General features: G+C 42.5%; 3 protein-coding genes across 3 annotated transcripts; 2 read left to right on the top strand and 1 right to left on the bottom strand.

The window, feature by feature from the left end:
- Positions 1–4,275: 4,275 nt before the first annotated feature.
- On the top strand, positions 4,276–6,500 carry PCYB_053260 (hypothetical protein; the record flags this gene model as incomplete). The annotated part of the gene is made up of 2 exons (XM_004221207.1): positions 4,276–6,168; positions 6,228–6,500. The coding sequence occupies 2 exons, from the start codon at positions 4,276–4,278 to the stop codon at positions 6,498–6,500; spliced, it is 2,166 nt and encodes a 721-aa protein (XP_004221255.1).
- Positions 6,501–7,457: 957 nt separating this feature from the next.
- PCYB_053250 (hypothetical protein) lies at positions 7,458–8,760 on the bottom strand (the record flags this gene model as incomplete). Its single annotated transcript, XM_004221206.1, has 2 exons — positions 7,458–7,778; positions 7,924–8,760. The coding sequence occupies 2 exons, from the start codon at positions 8,758–8,760 to the stop codon at positions 7,458–7,460; spliced, it is 1,158 nt and encodes a 385-aa protein (XP_004221254.1).
- A 3,113-nt stretch (positions 8,761–11,873) lies between these two features.
- Positions 11,874–15,675, top strand: PCYB_053240 (hypothetical protein; the record flags this gene model as incomplete). Its single annotated transcript, XM_004221205.1, has 2 exons — positions 11,874–12,299; positions 12,592–15,675. The coding sequence occupies 2 exons, from the start codon at positions 11,874–11,876 to the stop codon at positions 15,673–15,675; spliced, it is 3,510 nt and encodes a 1,169-aa protein (XP_004221253.1).
- Positions 15,676–16,113: the final 438 nt, after the last annotated feature.

The following is a 16,113-nucleotide window of genomic DNA, read 5'->3' as shown; positions in this document are numbered from 1 at the left end:
ATAAGGTACGCACAACCGTAGCAGGGCAGTTGCAAATCCTTTTGGTGCACAAAATTTTGGAAGCAAATGACACAAACCCAATCGTCACTCCCATCCCCATACGTTCACCACCTCGGAATTGTCGTTACGTCGAAGGTGAAACTTGCGCGACGACTGCTTTGGTGGCTCTTTGGTGACTCTTTGGTGGCACTTTGGTGACTCTTTGGTGGCACTTTGGTGACACTTTGGTGACTTCTTTGGTGACGCTTTGGTAACTTATTTGGCGACTTCTCTGACGACTGCTTCACCTCCTTCGCCACCACAAAGGAAAGAAAAAGTGAAAAAAAAGATTAAACCTATTTTCACACCTGCACAACGGCAAAAAGTGTAGAGGTGCACATTTCACGCAAAAGTAATTTTTTTTAAGCGCCGCTACTTAGCTATCTTCAATAGGGCCAAAGAAAGAATGAGCAAAAAAATACGATCGCGATTTTTCACACCAAGCAGTGGCGCAATATATACACGTGAATCGCGTCACTTAAGTGAAGAGTATCCCCACGCTGCCACCTACGAGGAGTGCCAACAAAAATAACAGGAACGAAAGGAAGGAAAGTAACGGTAGGGAGGAAAGTAACGGCAGGGAGGAAAGTAACGACAGGGAGGAAGGTAACGGAAGGGAAGACAGAAACAACGGAAACAGCAGAAATAACAGAAATAGTGAAGGGGGAAAAAAAAAAAAAAAAACGAAAACTGACAAGCAAGCCACCAGCCGAACGAATGACAGACGCGACTACGATCGGTGCGTTAGTTGCACAGAAATAGCGCCACCACAGTTATATATATATATATATATTTTTTTTTTTTTTTTTTACTTTTTTTTTTACATTTTTCTTATTAAGGTGTGCAGAAGAAAGTTTTTTTACATTATGTGCATACATACAGAGCAATCTCGTGACTGCTTTTTTTACGTTCGAGCGAGTTGCTGCGCATGTCTACATGTACATGTGCGCGTGCTTACACCCCACGAGTAGAGCAAAGAATTGATTACTTGGTTCTTTGTTATGTGCGCTTCTGTGTGTTTGTATACACATATGTAATTTACGTGCTTACGACGCGCACTGCACATTTTATTTGCTCTCTTCGCGAAGTTTGACGGCGAAAAGAGAAAAGAAAAAAGCCACCTTTTTTTTTTTTTTTTTACCCACCCCCTTTTTTGTGTGAATTGAGGTTTTAAAGAAAGCCCGCATAATAAGCGCGTTCGGAGTTGGCGGCCCATAAAGCAGATATGTTTACCACTTAATTTTTTTATTTTTGTGGCCCGCACTTTTTGTGTGTAGACAAAACACGCATCTTTTGGTAACGCATATGTGCGTGTGAAGAAAATATATTTTGCGTTATTTTTTACACCTGCATTTGAATGAACAGACGACGCGTTGTGACGAATGTTTTTACATTAACGATCATTTTTTTTTTTAAAAACGTGAAAAGCATTTCGTGAGAAATAAAAAGCGCATACACAGAGTTACGTGTGCGTCTGATTTGAGATTTATTTTTTGTGGTCTCGTGGAAGCCGAAACACCGTTGCTCGCAGTCTCCAGCTCGAGTGAACGAACGGCTGCGAGGGTGAAGGCGTCAAACGTGTTTGCCTCTGTGTTACACAAACTACTTATGCGTGTATGTACGTACGCACGGTATGTGTGCACGCATGTAGAGACGACTCCCCTCGTATACCCACACATATATAGACCAAAATGACAATTTTAATACTTAAGCATAGTGGTGCCCCCTGTGTGAGAAGTAAACAAATGATTGTTTCAACCTAGCATTTATGTGTGTGAGACATGAGTAACCTAACCCTACACCGTAGTTACATTTCGTGAATAATGGGAAAAAAATAAATAACAAAAAAATAAAACAAAACAAAATAAACACTTACAGTGTGTGACCCTTTGGCAGATATATTATTATACCATGGATTGTTAAGTGGATATATTTTATTTCTGAGAGTTATTAAACAAAAGGCGCACAAAGAAAAAGAAAAAAAAAAAAAAATACATACGTACGTACATACTTAGATACATAATATATGCGTATACATACACAATAAATATGTACACAGAGTACATACATAAATCATACTTGCAAACCTAACCAACTATTGAACCAGCGTATTTACAGTTTGCATATTCCCCCCATGTGAGTTACCATAATGCCACTACTACTCATTTTGAACCATTCGAAAACGCAGATTGAGCAGTAAAAGCATATTTGAGAGAGACATTTTTTAATTATGTGAATCACTGTGCCACAGTTTGTCCAAAAAAAAAAAAATATATATATATGTGAACGATACATCTTTATACGTATACATGTGCATAGATGTGAACTTTTATTTGTAGCATCTGAACTGTGCGATTAACACGCCAAGGCACGGATCGGATACCATCGCACGCGCGTTTGAATATTCACTTATTTATGCCAAAGCGTGAACTGAGTTTTTTTCCTTTTCGTATGAATGCGTAAAAAATAAAATAATAAAGTTAGAATAGCAACCGTGATAGTGACACACAATTGCAACCGTATTGCAGCGTGCTGAGTATGTTATGAAAAATGACCTCCCCTTGCGCACCGCTGCGGAGAAGCGAGTTGACGTGCATGCCAAGAGTGTAGCGCAGAACCCACGCACCTCACGCCGTGGGGAGGTCACTGCATATATGTACATATATAAATACTATATACATATATACATACATTTATATATACATATATGTATACATTTATATATATATGTATATGTACATGCAGCCTGAACGCCTCCTTTGAACGCAAAATAGGGAACATAGAACGTTTGTTTATAAACGAAGCAAAGGTTCCCACCACAGGGGGTTTCCTTTTTTTTTTTTTTTTACCACCCCTGTGTAATGCATACATGTATATATAGTGCACATTTTTACTTTACTACGTAAATGTTTCATTTTTATTTTTTTATTAAATGGGATAAAGTGTTGACAAGCTTATCTGAGAAAAGCGGCCTTACTAATTTAGGGGCATCTTGAAGAGAAAGGAGAGTCCATATCAAAAAACCCTTTTACATGAGTGTTTCATTTTCGACTATCATATCCACGTCGGCTTTGCTACATTTCACTTTTTTTTTTTCATTTCGTTTGTACAGTGCGAGCTACCTGCACTCGAGTGCTCCCTTTTTTTGTGCAGGAGCAGAACGCAGGTTAGGGTTTGCCTCAACCCTTAGCAGTTGTGCAACTTGCAGTGGAGCGATCTTCCATTTTTTTTACTACTTACTACTCCCCAATAAGTGTATTTGCGTGAATAATTACAAATAAAGCAGAAAGTTTAAGTCACCAACCTTGGGCACCCCACAGAGCCCGAATCTATGCCTACATGGGTGCACTCACATATGCATGCACATTTATACTTATGTATGTGTCTGCCCATCAGCTCACTCTGTGTCGACTCACGCAGGTGTGGCAAATGACTCCGCGATAAGGACGCATACCCGGGTGCATGCGCGCGCGCAGTATGTGTATCTCTTTCGTGAGTTTTAACATACACCCGCATTATATACAATTTTTTTTTTTTTTTTTTTTTCGCCCCTTTGTTTTTTAAATAAATTTTAATAATTAAACTTTAATAATTAAGTTATTTTGAAGACGACACGCGAAGGGCGCGGATGTACATATAAGCTTGCGTAGAAGTTCATGCCAAGATCATCACTACCCGGGCACGGTTGCAAACGTATTTGTGTATCCAACCGTGGGAGTACCTCAACACACGAGCATCCATTTTGAACACGACCGGAGTGGACAGGAGCGGACAGGAGCGGACACGTACGCACATTTTTTAAAGTGAAGTTTGAGGCCACATTTGTGCAATTTGTTTCCCCCGTTATCCTTTTTTTTTATTGTTAACCCTAAGTGTGTGCGCATTGCATTCGCATGGACTGCGCCAATCTAACCATTCACCTTTCCGTCAATTTCGTTGCCTATTTATTGTACGCACAAACGCGACGATAGCAGAGGAGCCAACCACAGTGCCCCGTTGACTCCACGCCAGTAACGAGCGCATTGTAGGACCCGACCGAAACGGCAGTGGACGCCTCAAACGTGAAAAAAACCAGCAAAACAAGGAAAAAATAAAAATAAAACAAGAATATAACAAAAATAAAACAAGAATAAAACTAGCAAAACAAAGAAAAAACAAAAAAAAAATAAAAAAAAACAAAAAAACAAAAAAAAAGATAAAATAAAAAAAACAAAAAAAAAAGCAGCCCAACACACCATGGTAGACTTGTACAAGAAGCCAAAGAACATGTTCGTAGGAATGTACTACAGTAAGGACCACATGGGCAGGCGGAGAAATAACAACTACTATGGGTACAGCAATAAGTACAGAGGGTACAACTACTACAACAAGCTGCACAATTATAGGAAGGGGAACCACTACGAGGCGCAGCAGGGGGTAGTGGCTGAGCAGCAGAGGGAGCAGCAGGGGGAGCAACAGAGGGAGCAGCGGGGGGTAGTGGCTGAGCAGCAGAGGGAGAAGCAAAAGGAGGAGGTTCCCGCAAGTGACCCCGCAAAGGAGGCCAACGGTTCAGGCAAAACAGAAGGCAAAAAGCGCAAAGCAGAAAAGGAAACGGAAAAGGACGAAGTCGGAAGTAGAGACAAGAAAAAGGAAACCAGCAGAAAAAAATGCATCATAAAAATACTTAAAAGACCAACCGAGGCAGTGAACAACGAGGAAGGAAAGGACAAGAACCCCGTGGGAGGGGAGAAGCGCGCAATGGAGGAAACGGAGCAGAAAGAGCCTCAGAAGGAGCAGCAAAAAAAGAAGAAAAAGGAGAAAGCAAAAGAAAATGAGAGGGAAGGCGCCAAAGATTGCGTCGAACAAAAGAGCAAAAAGAAAAAGGAGGGAGAAGGTATTACCAGTAAGGCCAAAAAGGTAAAGGACGGATTCAAATTTACGTCCACACAGGAACTGTTTAATTTGCTGCTGAAGGATGTTAAGAATAACTCCCTTGATGAGGAGGACGACGAGGAAGAGATGGCGAAGCAGGCGAAGAAGAAAAAAGGCGCCACCAAGAGTGGGGATCCCGCGAAAGGACTCTCAGAAGGTACAAAAATGGAGAGCGAAAATGAAAATGCGAAGAAAAGTACCAAAAGGAGCATACCAGATTTGGCAAAGAAAGGTGCGACGAGCGCAATGGGAGTGAAGGATACTCAACCCGGCCGTAATGATGATGTGGCTCAGCAGCATAATCAGGAAGTGGAAAAAATCGCCAAGGAAAGTGAACAAGGGAAGAGCATTAAGGGCAAGGAAGGAAACAACAGCAGTGATGTACCAAAGAGCGATAAAATAATCGAAGCAGAGGAAAAATGCTCAAATTCTGCCAGCAAAAACAGCGCTGCTCAAACGACGAAGACCGCAGGAGCCAATGCCCATGTTAAAGAGAGCGCCATTGCATTAAAGGGAAAAAAGGGAACTGCCAGCGGAAGCAATAAGTACAACAACCATATGAGCATCGGAAGCAACATCAGCAGGGGGAGAAAAATTATAAAAATAATTAAGAATGTCGAAAATGGGAGATATTATTACACAGGGAGCAGAAAGAACCTAGCTGCAGTGGTCGATGGCTTCGGAGGAGGAGGTGCTGCAGGTCATTATGTGAAGTATGCCACGTCGAAGTATCCAAATTTTACAACTAGTTGTAGTTTGCTTAGTCAGGCGTCGAACATGGAGCTGTACAAGCACAACAGTTTGAATAGCAGACTGATCAATAGCTTGAGGGGTGGCATGGGTGCCGGCCAAAGGAATGACGACTGTAGGCGGGCTGGCAAGAAGGAGGAGGAAGAAGGGTTCTTCGCCGTCCCCATATATATGAGATCCCCCAAGCCGGAGCAGATCCCCATACCGGTGTACCTGTCGGAGGTGGCCGACCAGATGGGGGCTCAAGAGGGAGCGCAGGAGGGAACGCAGGAAAGATTGCGAGAGGTGCGAGAGGTGCCGGGTGTGCAAACGGACGTCAAAGCGGCCATCGAAGCGCCCCCCGAGGCGGCGAACGTGCAGGGTAGGAAATCCAAAAGCAAGGGCCAAGCCCAAAACGCAAAGGGAGCACCGAACGGAAATGCACATAATAAGGACAGCCAAAACGCTCAAAACTTTACGAAGAAAAACGTAAAAAAAAAAAAAAAAATAAAATATTTCTAAATAAGAACTACATGCCGTTTAATCAGGAACAAAACAACCATGCCAATAAACATAGTTACGATTTTATGAACACGGGAAATGTGAAAAGCAACAAAATGTACAACATGTATTGGATGCACTCGTCTTATGTGAAGGGCGCGAACTACAACGGTAGCAATCTGCACGGGAGCGGGAAAAACTTGAAAATGGAAAAATATTTTCACAACAAGAGGTACAAAGTTAAGGCGTACTTGAGTGACAACAACCAGAAGAGTAAAAATTTGAACCCCCTCAAGGAGGTGAAGATTGCTGTGTATTGATGGGAGTGGCCGCCCGGCGAGGAGAGCAGCTAGAATGGCAGCGGGGAGAGAAGCTAGAATGGCGGCATTTGCCCGGCACGCCGTCTTCTAAACCGTACGGCAGTGACGACTACCCGGTGCAAAAAGTGTTAACATAAAAATAGGAGAGAGGAAAAAAATGCCTATTGTGCAGGGTTAAGGTTAAACAGGGGGAAGACGGAAGACCCACTGGAAGGAGGAGCACTTTTTTTGTTGTATGTGAGCACCCGCCCCTTTTACGTAGCAGCTCGGAGGAGAGAAGAAGGGGGCCCGCCCTCCATTTGCTCCTGCTCGTCGGTATTATATGTGCCATCTTTCCATGTCACCATGTTACCACGTTGCCATGTTGCCATGTTGCCATGTTGCTACTTTTTTTTTTTTTTTTTTTTTTTTTTTACACTTTGTTTACGCTTACGCCGCGCGCTGCGCAACTGAAAAAGACTCAACCGAAAAGGAGGCCTATCAAAAATGGCGTATGCCCACCGCGTCGAATCAAACGCGTTTTACGGAAAGAAATACACCGGGCGAACAGCCCAAGTGGAGCATGTACACTACTTACATATATGTGTGCGTTAGCGCAACGTGTTTCTAAGTTGGTAAAAGAAAAAAAGGGGGAAAGGTTAGTGCACCTAACGAAAGGAAGAGGTTAACGCGCCTAACGAAAGGAAACGGTTAATGCGCCTAACGAAAGGAAGAGGTTAACGCGCCTAACGAAAGGAAACGGTTAATGCGCCTAACGAAAGGAAACGGTTAGTGCACCTAACGGGGTGGAGTGGCGACTTTTTAGTTTTCTCAATTCCCGCACCGCGTCCATTTTGGGAGACAGTTTAGCAGCTTAGCAGTTTAGCAGATTAGCAGCTTTGACAGCTTGACAGCTTAACAGCTTAGCAGCTTAACAGCTTAACAACTTAGCAGCTTCTTCCCCCGTTGCCCAACTTTCTACTTGCCCTGCATGGGCCTGGAGCGCGACGTGGTAATGTCCAGAATTTTCTGCACATTGTTTATATACTTGGTGATTTGTGCGTTGAGGATTTCCCAGTGGGTCTCATCAAAGTGTCTCAAAATGGTGGTCTTCATTTGAACGCTTTTATTTATCTGGTCGATCTTGGCATCGATAACTCCACTTCCAATGGAAGCCACAAGAATTTTCTCAATTTTCAAAGCACTAATGTTAAGTCTTTCTGAAATGTATTGAATATTTTGCACTTTGGTATCTTTAAAGGGAGATAATGGAGAGAAGGTAAATTTTATTCTCCGCAACTTCCAGATCGATATTGTACTTGGTGAATAACTCCTCCCCGTAATTATTTTTAAAAGCTAGAAATTCATGAATGCTGTATTGGTAAAATATTGTTAGCAAGTGAAAAATAGGTTGATGTTCTTCAATTTTTTGTAAATTCTGGACAGCATCTAAGGTTAGTAATTGATGGAAGTAAATATTGTTATTTAGATTAATAGCATCTGCAATGAGTTCAATACTAGCATTGACTGTAGTTGGATGATTCAATACTTCAGGTGCTTCCTTTTGAAAATAATATACGTGTTTATTTAAATGTTTAAAGGATTCCTCATATTTTTTTAGCTTTTTCAATTCTTGAGCAATAATGAGATAAATTTGTCTCTTTTCTCTAGAGCTGATATTCCATTCTTTAATCCATTGGTCGATAAATTTTATGTAGGGAAGCATAAAATGGAAAATATTATTTTGAGAAGAAAACTGTAAAATGGCAATGAAGGTAGGAAATCTAAAGGAGAAATTGACACTGAAGGAGTTATACAAAAGCTGTAAAATTTTTATTCTCAATTCTGGAAATACATTAAAATTTTTAATGGCCATAATAAAATTGTTTGTAGCATTGTTCAGATCTTCAACACTCTTAAATTCTAATTGTAAAATGGATATGAGGATAACGAAATATTCTTCTACCTCTCTATAAAATTCATTATACGTTTTTACACTTTCTTTGTTATCAATTATAACTTTTATTTTATTATTTTTTTTTGTCTCTACTAAGGTTTCGAATACTAAATCGCTAGCTGACAGGAGTAAAGAAAAAATTTCCGATCGGTTGTTACTCTCTGAGTCCTTGTCCTGCTTCTGGTAGATGTTTAGAAACTTCTTAAAGAACACTTCGTACTCCTGGATATTTTTCTGCTTCAGGATTCCCAAGATCCAGTCCCCGATCGTCACGGCCGTCACCGTCCCCGACAGGTCGTGCGTCAGCTGGATGTACACCGACATGGCGGATTGGCGGCGTTACGGGGTGGCGGCGTTACGGGGTGGCGGCGTTACGGGTTGGCAGTATTAGCGAGTTAACCTTTTCGCTTCTTCACCGTTCCACTTCTTCACCGTTCCACTTCTTCACCGTTCCACTTCTTCACCGTTCCACTTCTTCACCGTTCCACTTCTTCACCGTTCCACTTCTTCACCGTTCCACTTCTTCACCTTTTCGCTTCTTCACCTTTTCGCTTCTTCACCGTTCCACTGCTTCACCTTTTCGCTTCTCGACCGTTCCACTTCTCCACCGCTACGCGCCAAGCTGTTGCTCCTTAACAAAGCGTCACCTCCGGGAGCCGCAACCTCAGTGGTGAACCCTCCAAGCAGCGAGGAGAACGAACCTTCTTCCTACTCGTACGCTTACTAACGTAGCAGTTTATATGGAAAAAAAAAAAATCAACAGTACGCCTCCTCCGCAACGACGTGATGTGGGAACGTAACAACAAATATAAAATAATGCTGCGCGTTGTTCGTCGTGATAGGCCTTCCTATTTATTAAAACAACTCCAGAAAAAACTTCTTCTCATTTCGTGTCACCTTAACGTTTTACGAAACGCTATCATACACCATTCCTCGCGCTCGTTGCGCTTGTTTCGATGTACACGTATGAGCTAAGCGATTTTGACTGCTACTTTGACTGCGATTTTGTGACTGCTATTTTGGCTGCTACTTTGACTGCTACTTTGACTGCTACTTTGACTGCTACTTTGGCTGCTATTTTGACTGTGCCCCTGTGCTGGAATATCAACGTATTTTTTTTTACTACAGTGGATCCTGCACAGAGTTGGAAAGAAGTGCACCTCTGTTCTTTCTTTAAAAAAAAAAAAAAAGGTCCCTTTAGGTATTTCATTTTTTTTTCTGACTTTGTTTCCCCCGCATTGGCGTATCATATATCATATCATCTCCCGATGTTTCAACTTTCGCCTTTGCGAAATTGGTGCAGTGGAGGGGGGGCGTAAAAAGGAGCGGGTCGCCAATGACGCGCGCTGGGGCAAGGCGCAAAATGGGGTGAGCGAGCAGCCATGCATATATATATATACTCACGCATCACCGGTGCATACATATAAGCGCGATAAAAAAATTAGGCATATATTTATAACCACTGCAAAATTTTTATGTACCTTTTTTGCCAGTATGCGAGATCGGCATGAAGAGGCAACTTGCCCCTCCCCCTCCTCTTGATCATACCAACGCGTACGTTTTTTTTTTTTGTTGTTGTCCCCCCATCTTATATTTGTTCATTTTTCCATTTGTTCATTTTTCCATTTGTTCATTTGTTCATTTTTTCATTTTTTCATTTTCTCATTTTTTCATTTTCTCACTTCCTCACCTTCTCACTTCCTCACTTTCGCACTTCCTCACTTGGTCACGTGCAAGTCGTTTACCTCACACAGCCAGAACAGAATCAGAAGAAGGGGGGCGGACCCTTGGCACCACTCCTCGTGCATATCATATGCGGAGACGTTTCACGGAGACCCAGCTTCGCTTTCGTTGTCGTGCGGAATTTATTTTTGCAGTTTATTTATTTATTTTTTTTTTTTATGTGCCCTGCATGCCCCTTTTAAGTGTTCACTTTGCCAGAAGTGCAATTTCCCTACACGCCCATGCTAGTAACAGAGGCACCAAGCGCAGGTACCTACGCGTATCCAAGGATATGCCACAACGTAGACTAAATTTAAAAGTGCAAGCATCGATAGAGCGACCCCTGCTGCATGCCATTCTGTTTGCGTGGCCGCCCCAATGCTACCAAGTTATTTGCCATCCAAGGGGGTGCCAACTCGTATGTGCCACTTGAATAGCCTCTCTCATGGCATTATTTAGTGTTTCTTTTTTCTTTTTTTTTTTTACACATGTGTGAGTACGTTTAAAAAGGGATTTCCTTCCCCCTTCGTCGTCTCAGTTGGAGGAAACCATTTTATTACACCTCCGAGAGGGGAGCCCTCCCGCAGGAGAGAAAGCAGGGCAGTGCGCGCAGACGAGGCACCATGAGATGGTCTACCTGCCCGTCAGATGGTGTACACAATTACCCACGCGCACTTCGCACCCCTTCACCTCGCCGATCGTGTGCGTGCCTCCGTCCACCCCTTCGTGTTATTTTTAGCCCTATGTTAAGTACGCGAAATGTGTGCACGTCAAAGGGGAAGCGATAAGGAAGAAAAAAAAATAAAGGAAATGAAGAGAGGGCGAAAGGAAGATATCAAAATTAGCCCCTTATTCGTAACTCGCTTTGCCGAGCACCTCGTGCGTAACTCGCTTTACGGAGCACCCCCCACTTAAGTCGCTTTACCGAGTCCCCCTCGCGTAACTCGCTGTACGTGCGTCCCTACTCATTTTGTTTGCCCCCTCTATATATGCCCTCCATCTTTTCCATTTTCAATGTTGGGCTTCGCACGTAGAAACGCAACTGCGCGAGTTCTTATTGAGAAATGTGCTTCTTCTCCGTGGCAATTTTTTTATTTTTCGCATTAAAGAACATCCATTTTTGCATTGGCCATGCGTTTTGCACATACGCAGTTAACTAAGTATTTTTTTGTTTGTTTGTTTTGCTCCTTTTTTCCCTTTTCGTGCACTCAGATGAGAACACGCAAGTGGGAGGGTACACTTGGGGAGAAATTTACGCCGCCCTAGGGGAGAGATGCATATATGCAGTGTACGGGGAAGTGAGAATAGCAGTCCCTTATAGTAGGGCATACATAAAAGGGTGATATCCTGCCTGTCTATGTGTGCACACTGTAGTGCAGCCCCTCTGACTTTTTTTTTTTTTTTTTTTCCCCCGTGAAGTTTTTTTTTTTTTATCACGCAGCAGAGCCGTATGTGTTAACGGAACGGTGAATCTGTATCTGTGGATAAATTGCCCGGAGGAATGTAAACAGGATTGTTTCTTCTGAACAGGGGTGAATCCCTACATAGTGTTTTTTTTTTTTTTTTTATCCACTAAGTGAAGTTACACGTGTGTGCTTGCGTGAGGTAGTTATATCTGACGCAGTTGGCGGGGTAACTGCGAGGGGGGTTCTCTCACCAGGTTTATCTTCCCCTCACCATCGCTTTGCTTCCCCACTTCACCGCCCCCTCGCACGATGGAGAACGGGCTGTACTGGAAGCTGAAGAGCGAGTGCCTGCCGCTAGACGTGAGCAAACACTTGGAGGAGAACGACCTGGAGGGTCTGCTGAGCTACGAGGGACTGATCCAGGAGATAAAAGCGGAGAACTACGAGCTAGTGAACTTCGTATCGAAAGAGGAAAATCTAAAAAAAATAATCAAGTACATCACAGAGGAATCAGAAGAAAAAAGTAACTATGACAAATCATACAAGTTCCCCTACAAATGTCACCAAATAATAAATGCAGAGAATAAACTAATAACAGATTCGCTTGTCTACAATGACAAGCTAATGAAGCTTTTCTGGAGTTTTGTCCTCAAGAAAAACCAATTAAATGAAGTCTTATCAGGTTACTTTAGCAGATGTGCCATAACGATTTATAATAAAAATACAACAGAAGTGGTAAATTTTTTAAAAAGAAAAAAGGAACTCTATTTAAAAGGCTTCCTTTAACTCAAGAAATATAACTGAACTATTTAAAGTCCTACTATTTGTTAAAATGCCATATCTCTGTATATTCGATAATAAGGACATTATTTATTTTATTTTGAGTAATTTGAATGGGAATTTTTCAAACGAAAAATTTATTATTTGTGATCGGGAGGATAACATCACATGTCTGATTAGGGATATTTTTGTTAGAAAATCAGAAATTTATTATTTTAATTATTTTTTGATTGATTTATCATCTCAGCTTTCTTTTTCTTACTTAATAAAATGCGTTTTTTCAGATTGTCCCTATACCATCTCTGCTGCTATTACGATAATATCAGATCTACTGCACTACACTGTGTTGGGTAAGTCTTACAACACTATCGATTTTTATGAATGCCTCGATTTGTACACTAAGGAACAGGATCAAAAAAATAAGCAACTTAAACAGATGGAAGAATGTAAATACACTAGGAAGAAGAAAAAAAAAAGGAAATCAAATAAGGTCATTGATGAAGAGGCCCTTTATAACTCATCCAAGGCTCATGCTAGTTGTGCTAACCAGGTGCGTGAGTCGGATGAAATACTCATGAGTGGTTCTTGTAATGTGTATGACCAGTATGGACTTAGTGGACCCTCTGTGGGTATTCCCGCTGGGTTTGCGACCCCACCCAGGAATTATTCACACGAGGAGACGCCTCAAGATTCAGATAATCTTGCGGAGGAGGAAAAGAGAGAAATTGAGAAGAGCGAGCTGGAGAGGGAGAAGGAAGGTAAGCTGACAGGCAGGGGGACAGGAAAGGTGGTAACAAATGTGAGCACAAACTCAGGTGGTGAATTTTGTCCTAACTTTTACCCAGTTAATCAGCCAAACCATGTGAACAAAAAGATTAAGGAGGAAATGCAAACAGTTGGAGTAACCCCACAGGGAGAAAACGACCGAGAGAACAAGCATAACATGCTGCATGGTGTGACGGAGGAGCTAAGCAAGGCGGAGTTTGAACCAGAGGGAGGAAACTCTCCCTTCAGTATGCAGTTTGAATTACACTCAGAGGGGAAGCACCCACATGGGGGGGGTCTTCAAACGGGAGAGGAAAACAGGATGATGGGTGGCGAAGTAGACATGCACAGTGGCAGTGGTAGAAGCTCTTCGTGGGAGCTATTAGGAGTGAGCCAGAATGGTGAGAATGGCGAGGGAGACGCTCGAAAAGGGCAAAATGGTGAAGAAGCACAAATTGGTGAGGAAGCACAAAGTGGTGAAGGGGCACAAAGTGGTGAAGGGGCACAAAGTGGTGAAGGTGCACAAACGGCCGAATCGCTACTCGCGCAACAGCACGCAGTTTCGTATTACTACTCATGTGGGGACGGCAGCCAGGAGGGGGGGGAACCCGACTTTCTAATAGGAGGCAACCAGAGGAACGACCACACACAACTGTCCAATATGCACACGTATAGCAGTGGTACCCACAGCTTGGATAACAGAAATAACGGAGTAGTAAAATACTCGAAGGAGACAAAGAACGAACGAAACAGTGACAATGATAATTGCTTCTCCTACGGATCGGATGCATCCTCATCTGATTCGTCGGATGACGAAAATTATGGTCATCTGAAAAAAATAAAATTTGAAGATGTCCTAAATAGAATGAAGCGAATCGCTAGCAACCGGGTGCACGTGAAGGAGGATGCAGAGGGAGGAGCAGCAGCAGGAGGAGCAGCAGGAGCAGCAGCAGGAGGAGCAGCAGGAGCGGCAGCAGGAGGAGCAGCAGGAGCGGCAGCAGGAGGAGCAGCAGCAGGAGGTATCGCCAATGGAAGAAACACACTCAGTCACACACAAAGTAATGAAAAGAAGAAAATAAAAGAAGATATTTTTGGAATCGAATCGAACAGTTGTACATATAAACATCCCAACGAAAGTCCCAAGGAAGAACAAAGCTTTCAAATTTTCGAGAGTGAAAAGGAAGGAGATATAAATATCCCCCTGAATAAATGGGTACAGTATCTTGAAAATGGCACCTTTATAGATATATGCTTTTTTAGCTATATAAAGGACATTATGAGATTATATATAAAAAATATAAATAAAAATAAAAGCAAAAATATGTTGGGATTTACCACTTTGGAAATTATCCAATTAATTAAAACACTTATAAAAACAAAATCCAAAAATATTTTAGCAGAAATTATCGATGAAGGTTTTTTTGACATTTCAATTGATATCTTTTTTAAATACAAATGGAATAATTTGTTACACATTTCTGTTTGTGATTTAATGCAGACCATTATATTTAAGGAAAATGACTATCTTCTCTACTACATATTAGCATTGACTACTTTTTTGCCGAAATGTCTACGTTACTTCGATGCTGTTAGACGATGTAGAAATATTAAAAATAAAAAAAGGAAAAAAAAAATTGAGAGTTTAATTGATTGTGGGTATAAGGCTCATTTACTTCATATTTGTCAAATTCTGAGTAACAAGTCGTTGGAAATAAAGTGGCTTTCCAACTTCCTTGTTACCGTTTCTGGATGGAATGACATCATCATAGAGGAATTAAATCACTACTCCTTATACTTTAACGATGTGAATTATGGTGATGAAAAACGAGCAGAGGAAGCTGACCACGGTGAAATCATCTCCAATGACCTGTGCAATCAGACGGACAACTCCATGACTCACCACCACATGAACAACGTCGGGGGGACAACGGGGACCAATCGGGAAAATCTCATTAGTGGTGACGCTAGTGGAAACTCCGATCGGTGCTTGAATCGAAATTACCACTACGATGAGGAGGATGAGGAGGACGAGGAGGATCAGCAGGGAAACCTTAACCGCAGCAATGGTGGCAGTAGCAATGGCACAACTATGCAGGGTGACCAGCGTGAACCCAGATCTAACAACCACGATGGAAACGAAAACTGCTTTAACAACTATTCCAATGTCATCGATATCCTTTTCGATGAACATAAAAATGATTACATAAAATATGAGGACGAGTACCACGACAGGAACTCCAACTATGATTTATCATCCAATTGCACCTTTGGAAACCACGACCCGCATGCAGAAGATATGAACAGGTTGGATGATAGCTTCGGCAAGCAGGGGGAGTATGGCCTGGGGAGCTACAAGGGGGGTTACGAAGAGCAGGAGGGGGGACACCACGGGGGGGGCAGTCACCTTGGGGACCACCGCCAAGATGGCCATCCCGAAGCCGACCCCTTCTCGAACCACGCGAACCACGCGAACAGCTACCTGTTCGACCGAGGGGATGGCAACCCAAACCGCGGCGACGACCACCACGACTTGAAAAGCGGCTCGGACCCCTTCGGCGCAAATTGACCCTTTTACCCACGGATGGCACCGAAAGTGCCAAGCAGTGCCCACTCAGGCAAGTACACCCATAATATATGTATGCACATGCCGCCTGTTCAAATTAAGGTGCCTAATTGAGGAATGACAAAGCGGACCGATGTGGTGTCCACGTTGAGATGTTCATTTTGAGATGTTCATTTTGGGAAGTTCATTTTGAGATGTACATACGGAGGTACATGCCTGCGGTACGCTATGCACGGCCAAGAGGATGAGGTGGCGTATCCAGTTGACGAAAAAGGTCTGCATTGTCGCCGCCAAGAAAAAAAAAATTTATGACAAGCCAAAGAGACAACCAACCCCCTCCTCCCCATGTTGAAGTAGACAAGTGTGAGGTCACATCGCGTGCAGCACATTTGCATGCATTCAGTTTGTGAAGTTTTATTCCACCCCAAAATGGGTCTCCCT

This window comes from Plasmodium cynomolgi, chromosome 5 (assembly GCF_000321355.1).
Source record: "Plasmodium cynomolgi strain B DNA, chromosome 5, whole genome shotgun sequence".
Lineage (NCBI taxonomy): Eukaryota > Apicomplexa > Aconoidasida > Haemosporida > Plasmodiidae > Plasmodium > Plasmodium cynomolgi.
The sequence above is the reverse complement of the archived record's forward strand: the minus strand, read 5'-3'. Positions and strand labels throughout refer to the sequence as shown.